Source organism: Anarhichas minor, unplaced genomic scaffold (genome assembly GCF_050575085.1).
Source record: "Anarhichas minor isolate MPS153535 unplaced genomic scaffold, ASM5057508v1 ptg000021l, whole genome shotgun sequence".
In the NCBI taxonomy this organism is placed as follows: domain Eukaryota; kingdom Metazoa; phylum Chordata; class Actinopteri; order Perciformes; family Anarhichadidae; genus Anarhichas; species Anarhichas minor.
Genome location: NW_027466467.1, coordinates 7417931 through 7433094, shown reverse-complemented (window position 1 = coordinate 7433094; position 15164 = coordinate 7417931). Strand labels below are relative to the sequence as shown.

Genomic DNA, 15164 nt, shown 5'->3' with positions numbered 1-15164 from the left:
TTTGTGAAGAAATTGTTCTCACTCTCTACACACTGTTTGGAACAAGTCTGTCAGGGACGATCACACAGCGCAGGATTTGGCCTCATGTGTGATGTTGTACTGCCCCCGCGTGGCTCGGATGCGTCACTGTTCACTTAGTAGCTTTTGAGGTCATCCAGATTTATTACGGTGACAGTAAAAACTGGACTAGTGCCCTTTTGCGAAGAGCTCTCTCTCTCTCCTCAGACATGAACTCACTAAAATAATGAAACCCACAGCAAAGAGCTGTCCGGTGTCAGCAAGAACCGGCCTTCAGTCCCCTTCCAAGGTCAGACTTCAAAAGATGATTGATTAAATTAAGATGAATTAAATTTCTGATGCCAAATATGGCCCGCACAGACAGGAAGACATTCTTCAGCATTTTTAAGAATCATTTATTTCATAGTATTACACAGCTCTTGAATATGAAATCGCCTACAAGTCAAGCACAGCCCCGACTAAAAAGTTCTGACCGAGTTTAACTCGGTTTCATCGATAAATAAAACATCACCAGGTAACACGAAAGTCATCTGATCGCTCAAAATACTCCTGTGCATTGCATCGGACCGCATGCAGATTGTGCTCATTCCATCTTAGTCAAATTTACCTAAAAATACAAAACAGCATTCAAGAGTTTAGAAAAGGTAATGTCACCAGCAGCACCCTCATCATTTGACCATACTGACAATGCATCAGACCAACAAACACACAAACGTTTAAATAATGAATGTTACGACTGTAAAAGAACACCATGTCAACTGTAAAGACAGACACACAAATAAAAGGTAGATTTAAAAAGTCCACCAGATGTTTTTTTTAATTTAGCTGACAAAAGCAACATTATTTTTAAGTGGAGTGTTGAATTTTACTAACAAATACTTGAATGTTTGTTCCACAGTGCTTACTATCAATGTGTTGTACAAACACTAATACTGATATAAAAGAAATCCCTCTTGGCAGGAGGAGTGTCTCAGTTACCTTCTGTCTCTCACTTTTAAAACTATTTCGATGAGCAAAAACTTAAATTCATATGTCAAACGAAATGCAAAAAAACCTGTAAGCGTGAATCCATCATGTGACTACTGCACATCATATTGGACTGGAGTGTGCTGGATGTGCTCAGAAACTCTGGTGGGATTGTCGACAGCTCTGAGGAGGCTGGCGTCAAGGTGACACTGATGAAATGTGACAAGATGTCGCGTGTGAAGGGACGCCGTAACAGCTGCTCATTAGCTAACTTTGTCGGCGTGGAATGAAGTAGACGCAGCAGCGGTAATGAAGAAACATAGGACACATCGTATCGCTCTCCAGATGCTGCGACTGCACACGCCTCGCCTTTTAACTGATTTGACACTAATAAGAGCTGGTGGTGGAGGCTGTTCAACCCTGAGTATTACTTTTCACTCATCCAGACCTATCAAAGCAGCGGACAGGAGGTGACAAATACTCTACCAGACCACTGACGGATGAAGTAACTTTTAAAAAACAATCATATAAAATGACTCTGCCAATGTGAAGAGCGCTTTAGATCACAACAAACGAGCGGGTTGGTGTTAAAAGTTCTTCAGCGTCCGGATGTCTGTGTCCCACACTCACAGAGACTCTAGAGTTCATCATGAAGGGTACGACGCTGCCATTTGGGATGGTGTGTGACGTACTCAGCTGCCTCCAGCACAAGGCGCATGAACTCCCCCACATCAAAGGAGTAGTTGGTAAACTTCGGATGGTCCCCGAGGGTTGGATGGTGACCCTGAGGGAAGAGACAGAGAAACGTGTGTACATAAAAGCATTAAAATGTGTGTGTTTTGTATCGTCAGGGTGTCCTAGCGATTAGGTGACGAGGGATATAACATGCGTGAGGAACGAAGCCTGTTCGTTTGTTTTTGCAATGCCTCTAATTGCTCATAGTGAAATGAGTGTAAGTGTGTGAAGATAGGTGAGATGAATTGAGAAGGCTCACACTGAGGTGCCTGAGAGCTAATGGCTGGTACGGGAGTTTCCCCTACCTTGTCCTGTGGGTGCACTTTGTCCATTTTCTGCCAAGTCACGTATCGAATGCCCCGAAGCCGAGCCAAATCTCGATAGCAGCTCTCATCCTGACAATTATATCTGCGAGGGACAGATGCACACACTTTATCTCTTGCTCTACTCGGTCTGCCTCACTTTCTCTCTCTCTCTTTCTCTCGCTCTCTCTTGCTGTACAAACACTGTAGTTCTCGCTCTGTGCCACTCACCAAAAGTGCACACAATACTCTCACACATGCCCATTCTCTCTCTCTCTCTCACTCTCCCTCTCTCTCTTTCACACACACACACACACACTCCAAAAATCTCTTCTACCCAGGGTAGCCAGGTGTGATGAATGCCTGGTTAATTAGACAGTATTTCAAAGTCATACACCAAGTGTCTGAGGGCTACTTTGGGCACAGCACGCTGCCATCGCTCTTCCTGCTCCCCTCTGTCTTTTAGAGTCTTTCACTCAAACACACCCCCACACACACACACACACACACACACACACACACACACACACACACACACACACACACACACACACACAGGCAGACAAAAAATGTCACTCACAGCTCAAAGATTACAGCCCAGTCAGGGAGGAAGAGGAGGTGCGTGAGACCCGCCCCGTGCATCCCGATAAAGATGTCAGAGTTGCTGGTGATCCTCAACTGCACCAGGAAGGGAACATCCCTGAAAGGCAGTCAGGGAGTCACACATCAATCATCTTTGTTGTGTAAACACTGTTGCTGTTACAACCTTTGAAAAGCTTTACATTGACTTATTCATGTTCAGCACTGTTACATTGCTGACCAATGCCAAGCAGCACTGAATACCTCCCGTAGTACTGTGACAAGCACTCTATAACTCACTTGTATTTGTAGTCCACCACGTTGACCTCCAGTAAAGGCACAGTCTTGAGGGCATTTACCAGCTGTAACAACAACAGAGGGAGGTGTTCTCTGATCAATGAGAGAGCAAACAAATATAGGCAGCGACCATATAAATCACAAGCCTTTTTTACTTGTACGGTTTATAGCAAATACGATTTTAAATAGGCACTTAACAGATGTGGGCAGTAAATCAATGGTGGAAAGGAGGGACTGCGGGCGTGAGAGAGTTGTACAGAGAGAAGAAAGAGAAGGAGACAAAGAGAGAGAGAGAGAGAGAAAGGGAACGACAGAGAAGGAGGAAAAAAGGAGAACAGGATGGAGGGAAAAGAGCAAGTGCAAGAAAGTTAAGGGACAGAAAGGAGGAGGGAGGGCAGTGCTTCACTCACCTCCACTTGGTTTAATATCCTTCTGTATTCTGTGCTGCGTGCCAGCAGGGTGACACGAACACGCCCCTCCTGAAAACAGCAATGCGCCCAATAATCAATCAGCCAAGGACAGGAAAGATAGGCGGCTGGCAAAAGCCTCCATTTAAAATGTGTCATTTGTACAGCACAGAGGAGACGACACATCAGCTAAAATCACATTACAAAGTATTTTTACAGAGGTTTTCTTTTCTGACGAGCTCTTATTAGTTTATACAGTGTGTAGATTTAATATATTCTTCTGCTGCCACCTTGTGTTCTGAAGGAGAACACCTTACTAAAGGCAGTGGGCGTATATGTATTTAACACAGACCTCATGTATTCTCTTCTGCTTAAATATGTTTAAAAGTACTGAAAAAGATGCAATTCTGAGAAAGACCAGGACTGAGTAGAATCATGACACGGTGGAGATGGGAGGAGAGGGCCGGTCGAGGCGGATGAAGAGGACACAATAGAGGAGAGCAGCAGTGTGAGTCTCTGGCGGTGCCATTAATCTAGGGATGAAAGGAGGAGGGTCAGGGCTGAGAGGACCTCTCGTTCAGTCGCAGGCCTATCGCCAGCAGCCCCACGTCTCGCCGAAAGGCCTCTTAGCATATTTCCAGTGAAGGCCGTGAATACCCAATGAGCTGCTCTACAGGAAGGAAGAAGTTATTGGGCTTCGCCGGTCATAAAGATACATTCAAACGCTTCAAACCTGGGATCATAAAACACCTGTGAAAAAGTGCTGAAGAGTTATGGATGTAGGAGGAATAAGGAGGCGGCTGTGGCAGTATTCAAATGTGCGCATCCATCTTTCAGAAACTAGAAGGCTATACGGTCAGCGAGGAGCTCTTTCCCTGAGTTTATCGTAGTAATGAAATCACCTCGTCGTAGTGAGTGGAGTGACTTGGCGCTCCGTCACACACGGTTGCTCATTCTGCTCGTCAACATACATTTTACTTCGAGAACCTGATCTTTGCTTAAAAACTGTAAGGAAAGCCTGATCAGTGAAGAAGTGAACAAGTTGTTTTTCTATTTTCTTCTGAAAAAATATTTTCACTGCAAAGATATTCAGTGCTTAGTTTCAGAAAAAAATAAATGTCCTGAGGTGTAAATTGTCTTAACAGCTTTTTAGGAGAAATATTGTGACATTCACAACGTAGGAATCCGAGGTGCAAGAAAGAGTGACGGCGACATAAAAGTTAGTGATATTCAACAGAAAGCAGAGACGCTGGTGGAAAGGATCAAACATTTTCTGTCACACACTGAGCAGTTATTTGAACTTGCTAAAGACTTGTAACTGGAGATCTATCACAGCAAACAACTTGCAGCGTTGCTTAGCCAGTTGCTCCTTTCACTCATGCTATTTTGGTGCAGGTGTAAAAGGACACCAAATCAGTAAACCTGATGTAGTGCTTTGGTTTTGGTGCTTTTGCTAAACACACTATCTTTCTCAGTAGGGGAAATTGTTGGGTGTAATGTGACAAGGCCCCTTATTGTGCATTTATCAGATATTAAATCAAGGAGACAAAGAAAGTGTTCCCTGACCGGGAATCGAACCCGGGCCGCGGCGGTGAGAGCGCCGAATCCTAACCACTAGACTACCAGGGACCTGTTTCCACTCTCTCAGCAGCTGAAAATCTAACATGTGGAGCAGTATAGTCACTTAATCAGGTCTGCACAAGTTTACACGTCATCTCCAAGATCTTTCCAGGTAGGATCTATCGTTTCTACATAAGCACATGCAATGTAAACAGAGAGGGTCAGTGATTAATAGTTAAAATCATTATCTTCCTTTTCGCTCGATTCACAGTGGATCTGTTCATGTGTCTGTGGCAGGAAGAAGCTTGTGTTTTGGTGAGAGAATTGCAGGTATGCTGATGTGCATGTGTTTAGTCTTTTTGCCATTAAGACGGTGTTTTTCTATGGCACGGCGGTGAAAGCCCCGAATCCTTAACACGAGACCACCAGGGAACTGAGTAACTAAAACAACATGCCTTCTGTGTGAAACAACATAAAACTATGATTGTTTATGGATAAACATGTGAACTAGAACCCTACTAATGGCTTTACATGTTAAAGCTAATTGACCAGAAAGTGCACACGCTTTCTGTTACCGCAGACTATTTCCCAGTGCTGTGATTTCTTCCCTTCCAGGCATCCAGTAGCTTCCACCCGTAACAGCAGGCTGCGACAATCAACGTGCAGAGAGCTTTAGATCACAGTGAGCAACTCACAGTCTTGATTTATTTGTCAGTCTGTTGGCTTTGAGACGGTATCACCAGTATGTGCTTATGTAGAAGCGATAGATCCTACCTGGAAAGATCTTGGAGATGACGTAAGGAGTGGAGATAAACTTGTGCAGACCTGATTAAGTGACTATACTGCTCCACATGTTAGATTTTCAGCTGCTGAGAGGGTGGAAACAGGTCCCTGGTAGTCTAGTGGTTAGGATTCGGCGCTCTCACCGCCGCGGCCCGGGTTCGATTCCCGGTCAGGGAACACTTTCTTTGTGTCCAGCATGATTTAAAATCCTCTTAAATGCACAATGAGGGGCCAACAATTTCACATACTGAGAAATATATGTGTGTTTAGTCAAAACCAAAAGTTCCCTTTATGAAAGCTGACTGAAGAGGACTTCTGGCTTGTTTCAATAACAGCTTAATTGATTTGAGAAGTTTTGTCACCAGCTACTGTTGATAGAGATGCTCTACAGCACAAAGATTAACAGTAAGAAGGAAGAAAGACACGACGTCAGCTTCACTAAGATGGTACTATTACTACTACCTTTACTTCTCTATTGAATTGTATCGGATTATAAATATGTTCATGAAACTGGGTCCATCCCATGCATATAAACAAGAAAAAGACAGATTCTGAAAAGACGTTCTTCCTACCTTTGGAGCGTCTCGCGGGATGTTCAGTCGATGAAGGACATGCTGGGAGAACGCCCTAAACATCCCTTCACTGTAGCAGTCTGAGATCTGACATCAACACACCGCAGAAAGTGTCAATTTCACTCACATATGCAATTTATTTTTCATCCATCCATTCAATTTAAAATAGTGTATTAAAATGATTACTTTGGTTGTGTACAGTCATGCAAAAAGATGATCCATATTTGCATTTTTTTGAAAATGGACTCTGGTTTGGAATGAATTGCCACACTGCTGCATTTCACTGGGTTGAGATGAAGAACATGTAACACACTGGGGCTCTGGCAGTTGTACACATCATTCTAATCTCCCTGGGATCAATATCATATGGGCCTATGCATATCTCAAGTCCAACAATCTCACACATACACTGCTGCACTGCAGCTGCACATGTGAGCACATGAATGTAAACATGACACGTGCTGCTGCAGTGGCATTCAAAGCATGAACTTGAAGCTGAGCTGTCAATATTTCACACCCCAAGGCTGGAAGCACAGGACAACACATATTTACATGGTATCATCTTTATAGTAATCTCCTTGGAATTATCATTTAAATAATGTGAGCACCTGCTGAGCTTTTGAATACATCACATAAATATTTGACCTGAACTGCATATTTATGACTAAACCGGATATCATTGGGTATTTGGGAAAGAAAGACCAATAAATAATGTGAGATAAAAACATGCAAATGAAAACAGAAACAAGGCAAGATTGAATGAGACAATTTGTTGAAAGCAAATACATGTAAAGTACATCTGGTTATTGGCGCCACACACACACACACACACACACACACACACACACACACACACACACACACACACACCAATACATAAAAGGGGAAACTTACAAGAGGCGTGTTGTAAAAGAGGCCGTATCTCATCCTCGGGAGGAGGGAGAAGAAGGCATCTTTAAAACACACCTGTGGACAAGAGTGAACAGATCAACCAAGTGAGCATTCAGAAATCTGTTTGCCTATATGTCACGCAAATGTTGTTGCTTTCACAAATATTGAAATGATGATGCTGGGTTGGGTTGGCTGCTGTAAACATCCAACCCAGTGCCAGAGCTCTGTGTCAACACTAAAGGCTTTTAAATTAGCTTCCACAGACGAAGACTACCGACCAATTTGGGTGGTTGTTACTAAACAACTATACTTGAGTAAGTGATGAGTTCAAGACCGATATAAAACAGGAGCGTGCGATGACCACACAGAAGTGACATTCCACCTACTCTTTTCGAGTCATACGTCTTCAAGTGGATGATGTCATCTTCCGAGAAGGCCCTCCATGTTTCACCGAACAGATCACCATAACCATAAAAACTCTGGGAAAAGACATAAAAAAAAGAAAGGAACAAATGTTAATCAAATTAATGTTACGTCTGAAATGAAAAACAAACCAATAAAATTAGAATCAACTACAGCCTTAAGCTCTGCCTTCTGTTTTCAAACTCTGCTGGTTGTGTTTCTCTGAAGCTGTGGTTTTATACAAAGTCTGTTATCACACTATTATCTGCCAGCCTGCCACTGTTTGGATTACAGTGTGCGGTTTGTGCTGAAAGGTCACTGCTTTCCTTCTCCCTGTCACTTTTCTCTCCTTCCCTGTTCCTCTTCCCCTCTGTGCACAGTCAGGGGAACAATGGGCCGGATAAAGCTGTCTGTAAAGCATTCTGTTTTTCAAATTAGTGTTTCCCCCTTGATGTCTACGTCGGGCACATATGCCACTGACTTGTTAAACAAAAACTGTGACTGAAGTGCACTGCAGACAAAAACACTGTTTGGCTTTCCCCGTTGGGTTATAGAACTCAAATCCAATCTCACTTTTCAGACGCTTTTTCTTTTTTTCCATCTGTCTTGGACACAAAGCTCTGTCAGTATTTGTATAACTCTGTGTTTTCATGTTATTTTGAACAATAACATCAGAGGGTGTTTTACAGAGGAAGAAAAGCTCAAATATACGCCTGCATCTGACAAAATGATCGTATGCGTCAGCATTTTGAGATGTTGAGTTGTATCGTTGTGACCCAAGAACAGATGTATAGTTAAAAGATGGAGTCACCAATTCACCAGAGGCAGCTGGACAAATGTAAAATCCTGCCTTGTGTTTCATTTTGACAGCGTACACTATGTGCTGGTTAACCTTAAATAGAAACAACAAATTAAGAAATATCTAGATTACACCCTCGCCTCCATTGACTCTGTAATGGGAGACAGCAGGTACCCACCGTGTCCCACATGATGATGTTGATGTCTGAGCTGAAGGAGTTGTTTATGTGCTGGGAAATGTAGAGGTTGACAAAGTCACAGAAATGGTGGTACATGTTCACCCCTGTTAGGAAAACACACAAGTATTATTTTAGTGTTTTTAGAAAGTGTGAGTGGAATCCTTGCTATCCCACATTGTACATAAGAGCATGTGTATTGTGTTTTTTTCACGAAGGTACAATAAGAGTAAAGGTTTTAGCTACTTGTTTAGGTTGCAGGACTTTGAATTAAAGGGGGGCATATCAGTGCTTGTGCACATTTATTTGGGTATCTGGAGTGCCTTCCAATCGTTAGAATATACCGCCACCCATCTGACTGTCTCCACCCACAGCTTGAGAACTACCTTAACTAGGGGTGAAACAGAAACGGACTAGAAAAGCATTAATGCAGATGTCCTGATCGCATATTTTTACTGACTATCGGCCGATAACGATCATGAGTAAAACTTTATTTCACACTGTGATGGTTAAACTGTGTAATTAGTCCGCGGTTCAAATGCGTGCTGAACCGTGAGGGGGTGTCCGTACGGATCACGGATCGACAATGATCCGTTATACCACTAACTTTAACATAAGGTGCACCATATTTTTCTCGCAAAGCCAGACTGGGCTTTTAGGGGATGCGTCTTAAAGAGACAGGCGCTAAAATGGAGTGTTTCAGACAACAGGTAAATAAAGGTATATTCAGACAGACAGAATGAGAAAAATACGGGTTTTTTTAAAAACTGAAGCAAGTAAACATGTTCTAGTAGAAACCCTAAAATACAAGAATGAACCTATAAATTAGCATTATATGACCTTTAAGCCATGTAAATCTTTATTACCTACCAGCATCCAGTTTCATGAAGACAGAGGGCTTTTCAATGACAACATCACAGTGTCCATCCTGTATGGGATGAAAGTCCAGCTCTGTGTATGTCTGCAGCTCAGCATACCTACAAAAACAGCGCAGCACATGAAGTTAGTATCGTAAACAGAATTGTAAAAACTCTGCATGAACATGGTGGCACGCCATGGAAACAAACATTAGAACCCCAAAACGGGGATGTGACTTCTTTAAAGCTCCTTTGGGATGTGATTGGAAAATGTCTGACTTTGGGTGCTGCCAGTTGAAGCATCAACAAATTGTGACGGACAGCAATTCACCAAAACGGGGATGTTTTGGGGTAACTACAGATGCTTTCATACAAAGTATTCAAGTAGGTGTGCCATCGACGACTTAAGATTTTAATAAGAAACCTTCCTGAAAATGTTAACACATGATTTGGAAAGGGCTAGTTCATTAGGCTTGATACTGATTGATATTGTGATTTGGGCTTTGCTTTCACACCACAGTTGATTACAGAGTTACAATCGTAATACTTGATTGCAATGTATCCTTCAGTATAGCCAACATTCACTACACAGGAACCTCAAAACAATATCAGAAGCTTCAATTCAGCAAGAAACAAGAAAACCATTTGGTACCTTTAAATGTAAATATTTAGTTGTTTTTTTTGTCCAGTGCTTTAAGAGCTTGTTTAAAGGCGAACGCCTGGCCTAGCATACTGCAAAATAAATCGATTCATAAGTTTGAACACAGTATGCAGTATGTACTGGATACGGCATACAGCCTTCATTCGTAGTATTTAGTAGGCAGTTTCGAATACAGACAATGACTCTGACCGCAAGCCCGCTGGCAGACCTGCTGCGAGATGTGGCTGACCAACTTCAGAACTCTCTTCTGTTTGAACGATCGACTGTATGTAAGAAGTGGACGTAGTCATCAGGACGTCACCCATTGCTTTGTGGATCGCCGTTATGAAGCCGACATATGGGACCCTATCTTCTATGTATGATGTATAAAAGCCTTTTTTCTGTGTTATATCATCTTACGTTCCTGTTTTCATTATTTTCAATTTCTTTGACGTGTCATGTTATTATCTGAGTCAGTGATTGCCTCTCATTGGTTGGGAGTTCACAATAAGAGATTATGAACTGCTGCATTACGTGCACATTTTGAGAAGGAGGAAAACATTTAACGAGCCAGCCAGGAGTCGAACCTAGAATCTTCTGATCCGTAGTCAGACGCGTTATCCATTGCGCCACTGGCCCGCTTGCCCCCTCTGAGCTTCAGACGAATTACAAAAGACAAAGCGCGGCATGGAGCAAAGCCAACCCCCCCCTTCTCCCCGCATTCCTGACTGGCCCTGTCTCCCCTTTCCGGACTGCTTTGAGAGGGAGCAATGTGTGTTCCAGTAGCTTAAAAGTCTTTAAATACATCATATGTATGTTGTGATCTAGGAGTTACATTGTATTTATATCAGTGACGTGAGGAGGACAGACGTCATTAGTTCTATTTAACAAAACAAGGTCACAACTCCCGCTGTGTCATTGATCTTTTGAAATCACAATGGGTGCTAGTTTTCTTTAATTCATTCAATCACCAAGTCTCTATGGCAGTCGAATGGGGGAGGCTACTACTCCTACTGGGATCACGCCACATGCCTTTGTGTCTGTAACAGATTTAGCAGCTATCTATACACTGTCCTCCCTGAGAGGGAACCAAGAGGCAGGACATTAACTGCCTCTACGCTGTACAGAACAGCTAATACCTAAAGAGGCCTGTTCAGCAAAATTCTGGCAATACAGTGCACAGAGCACCAGCTAGTGACAGTCTGTGTTACTACAATCAGAACGTCCCATACTGCCTCTTGTCACACAGGCTATTCAATCCACAAAGGCATTTCCCTGGTGGTCTAGTTGTTAGGATTTGACGCTCTCGCCACTGTTGCCCCGGTAAGATTCCCGGTCAGACTGCAAGACCCAGAGCGTGATGTGAAACACCTGGCTGTCGCTGATTGGTTATCAGTTTAGTCAACAAACCATGTTTAGTAGAAAATCCTAATTTATTGTGTGATTGTAATATTTGACTCTAGAATGGCTATTAGTCTCACGCTGTGCACACCAAAAGTCATTGGATTGAGCTCAGTAACTTAGTGTGTGAATGTGTGTGTGTCCTGCCTCACCAAGATTGCAAGGGGCTCTTGTGCTCTCCCTCGGCAGCAAGTGATCGTTTGTTCAGTCGGCAACAACCACCGATCTCACCCGTCTGAATGAAGTCCTCCCTGTATCTGCAACATAAACATGGACGAGTCTGTGTCGGCGTAATGTTTTATTCATGTGCATGTCACTTTCAAACATACTGACCGCTCATGACTTCTGCGCGGCTTCCGGAGGTCCAGGTAGAGGTTGGTTGCTTTACAGAAGCGAGTGTGGCTGCTACATCTTAACGATGAGTCCCCCTGGAAAAATATTAGGAGTAAAATAATATTCAGTATTCAAGTGATATTAACTCTGGACCTGAGAGATTGTGAAAGCTGTCTCTATACTATACCTCCCCAACATTACTGCTTTTGAACAGCAAATTATGTTCAGGTCTATTGTCTGTGGACTCTTTTGTTTAACAGTGTCTGCCTGTTGTTTCTTCCTGTTGGCTCGGTAGGCCCGTGGGAACTAAGGAAGTGAGCGGACTTACTGGCTTGCTGGCCTTGCAGAGTGTTTTGAGCTCAGAGAGGCGCTCCTTGACGTAGCCAAAATCAGCCTGCTTCCAGAAAAGCTCCTGGGCTGCCTCCAGAGAACGGGCCCTGACAGATCAGAGATTTAGCCAAAACCATAATGGTTTCATCAATGATTCATGCTATGAATAAGTACACTTTTACTTTGGAAAAACGTATGTGATTCAGTAAATTCAATACCTTTGAATAAAAGATTACTATTATTTGTTAAACTTAGGATTGCTGAACACCTGACACATCTTGGATGGCTGCGAGGAAAATGTGTAAAGTAAATTATGTGGCACGCAATCATCTGAAAAGGACAAAGTCAGAACATAAAGTGTGGATATGATGTGAGGAACAGTACCATGCGGAGTCAGCTTTGGTACAGACTGGATAGCTGAAGCGCTTCTCTGGATCACAGTTCTTCTCGTAGCCCCAACAGGCAGGCAGATCCTGCAGTGCATCCTGTTGTAAAACCACGTATGTGAAGTGTGAATATATATACATGTGTGTGTAGGTGTCTAAAAAATGCGTTTCACTAATACCCTTTTTACTACGATTGTAATTGCTACTCCAGAGTAAACCCCACTCATCCAGTGCTCCAGTTAGGGTAGAACTAAATGCTCTAAATCAGAGGTCTTCAACAGGGGGTCCGCGGAGGTACTGCAGGGAGTCCGCGAAATTTTTGGTTGATTAGACAATTAAAAAAAAAATAATGTTTTGTTTTTTTCCCCCCCAAAAATGAATCTGTCCATTATTTGAATAGTTCAGTATTGTTATTGTATGCAAGATAACAGGTATGTTTATGCATGGCAGTGGCACTAATAGGCCATCACTCATTTTTGTTTCCACATTTATGTTTAAAATGAAAACATCAGTTTGAATAGCTTGTATGCATGATTATCATGCAATTGACAGACAATGTTGATATTGGCATTGGTATCAGCTGACAAGGTATGTTTATAAAAGGCAGTGGCAAGGCCACCCTACTCACTGTACCATGCACATGTTTAAAATAAAAACATGAATATATGAACCTGTGTATTGTTTGAATAGCTTAGTATTGAATGCACAATAAAGAGGTATGTTTATACATGGCACTAGGCCCAGTTTAATATAAAACACAATTTTATACAATATATATAGTCGGGGGTCCCTGCTCCATCTCTCTATCAGTTTGGGGGTCCTTGGCCTGAAAAACATTGAAGACCCCTGCTCTAAGTCATTTTTAGGACTTTTTTACACAACACATACACAGCAAGTTTCATGGTGTTATGAGTCACGATCTAAATCTCAAGGCACTTGGCAGTCAAAAGGGCTTTTTGAAAGATTTTCCTCAAGATTACAGCGAAACTAACTAACGTGTTACGGCTCTAAAAGTTGACAGAGTGCATATCTTACTTTAAAAGGGCAGAGCGGGTCCAGGCGGCATTGCTTGGCGACCCTCTTGTTGTTGTAGAGGAAGTAGGGTACGTGCTCCGGCGGCAGGGAGATCCTGCTGTGGTTGAGCAGCGGTGCTGGTGGCTCGTGGTTGATGTTCTCAGCCTTCTCAGTGGTGACAACAGCGAAAGAAGAAATGATGCCCAGCGCTACCAAGAGCAGCATAGTCAGAATTACACAGACATGGGAAATAGCTGCTTCTCTTCACAGCCCTCTGAGGAGTAAAAAAAAAAGAGAGAAGAAGAAGTGGAGAGACAGAGAGACATGGACACAGACTCAGACTTGCACTCTGTAATCTTGTCGAAACACTGCAGTTTACAAGCATGTGGCCACAAGCAAAGTGTGTGGGGAAAGTAGCTCCAGGGGATCTGAGCGCCTCATGAGGAAAGGTCCTGTTGCAGGATGTATTACTGACCTTTTTCCGACTGTTGTCTGAGCAATCATAAACTGAGACTGAAGGAACAAATGAAAACTGCTGGCTGGGAACAATGGGACCTAAAGTATTATTATATTTCCATGATCCATGTAATTTAAATCTGGAGTCTGCATCGTGCTTACACAGCCCAAAGCCAGTTACATTCTTCACACCACGAAATAAAATAATATTACAGTGATTGTTATTGCAGTAACCACACTGGATGTGTTTTTATAACAAGGGCTCATAAATCGTTGCACATCTAAAAGGAGCTGAGAAGGAGTGGCGTTGCTGTGTATAACTTAAAACGTTTATAACACCGTCTAAACAGTGGGCTTGCTAACGACAAGTAGTTATATAATCACCAGTCATTAAGTGCACATGTTCTCAATGAGTTACTTACAAGTATTAGTTACTAATAAGGGTTAGGTAACAGTTAAAACATTCTTTGCTACGGGCGTAATGTCTGAAACAACGGTGCCGCTTTGACATAACGGCTGCTTTAATATAACGGCTGCTTTGATAAAACGGCTCTATAAGATACTTCAGGAGTAAAGCTAACGTTACATGTGAAAACCGTTTAAAACACGAGGCTGCTGAGAGTCTTCTTGTGCCTAATTATCTAAGGTTTAACAGTTAATATCGAGGTTTTTTTGTCCCCCTAAAGGTTAACTTGTTATATCCTCCCATCTTTTTGTCGCGCGTCGGCTCTCAAAGAAGTCAACATCACTTTGGCCAGCTAATGAGCTAAAATATGCTAGTATCAAACTTTAAGCTAGCGTCAATTAACGGTTAGTTAACTCAGCTTTAAGATGATGTTCACGCAACCCGCCAGGACGAGTCAGGGACTTGATAGGCATGTGAGATAAGACTTAAGATATGCCGGGATAATAACGCATTACTTACTCCTGTTCTTTATCAGGGGGTATAATATGCTAATACTTTATTGGAGGCTAAAGTCTGAAGTATTTATGTAGCGGCTAACATGTCACGTTGGCGTTAGTTCTTTACAAAGCCAAGACCCCTTCACGTTAATTCAAGTTACAGATTTGGCTGCAAAAGAACAAGAGCAGGGACATGTGCAACATTTCCACGGTGTAAAAAACGTGTGACGTGCACATATCTCTCCATCAGTGGTCGCTTGAATTTGGTTAGTTTCAGTTTGAGTGTAAGGAGGTTTCAGTACCTGAATGCATAGCCGGCAATTCTCCAAACTGAAGCGATGGTGTTGCCGGTGGTCGC

The 15164-nt window shown here is 42.7% G+C and overlaps 1 protein-coding gene and 3 non-coding genes across 5 annotated transcripts; 1 reads left to right on the top strand and 3 right to left on the bottom strand.

Moving 5' to 3' along the window:
* Positions 1 to 437: 437 nt before the first annotated feature.
* eogt (EGF domain-specific O-linked N-acetylglucosamine (GlcNAc) transferase) lies at positions 438 to 14085 on the bottom strand. 2 transcript variants are annotated; one of them, XM_076096146.1, is made up of 15 exons: positions 13469 to 14085; positions 12432 to 12532; positions 12046 to 12154; positions 11718 to 11812; positions 11537 to 11641; positions 9357 to 9463; positions 8490 to 8593; positions 7497 to 7589; positions 7114 to 7185; positions 6220 to 6306; positions 3308 to 3376; positions 2901 to 2962; positions 2602 to 2721; positions 2025 to 2127; positions 438 to 1768 (listed from the first exon to the last, which is right to left on the bottom strand). In XM_076096146.1, exons 1-15 carry the CDS (start codon positions 13670 to 13672, stop codon positions 1622 to 1624), a joined length of 1578 nt encoding a protein of 525 aa, XP_075952261.1. In that variant the 5' UTR covers positions 13673 to 14085; the 3' UTR covers positions 438 to 1621. The 2 variants fall into 2 exon arrangements, with proteins under 2 accessions (XP_075952261.1, XP_075952262.1); XM_076096147.1 differs by lacking the exons at positions 6220 to 6306; positions 7114 to 7185; positions 7497 to 7589.
* On the bottom strand, positions 4862 to 4933 carry trnae-cuc (transfer RNA glutamic acid (anticodon CUC)). The gene has a single exon. It is a non-coding gene; the product is annotated as a tRNA-Glu (tRNA).
* trnae-cuc (transfer RNA glutamic acid (anticodon CUC)) lies at positions 5753 to 5824 on the top strand. The gene has a single exon. It is a non-coding gene; the product is annotated as a tRNA-Glu (tRNA).
* trnar-acg (transfer RNA arginine (anticodon ACG)) lies at positions 10550 to 10622 on the bottom strand. Its single transcript has one exon. It is a non-coding gene; the product is annotated as a tRNA-Arg (tRNA).
* Positions 14086 to 15164: the final 1079 nt, after the last annotated feature.

Bases quoted from the DNA above. Each gene is read 5' to 3' on its own strand.
- eogt (XM_076096146.1), bottom strand. From the start codon at position 13,672: ATGCTGCTCTTGGTAGCGCTGGGCATCATTTCTTCTTTCGCTGTTGTC. The intron at 11,813-12,045 runs GTAAGTCCGCTC...ATATTTTTCCAG, and splicing joins TCTGCAAGGCCAGCAAGCCA to GGGGACTCATCGTTAAGATG. The intron at 2,128-2,601 runs GTGAGTGACATT...TGTCCCTCGCAG, and splicing joins TGGGCTGTAATCTTTGAGCT to ATATAATTGTCAGGATGAGA.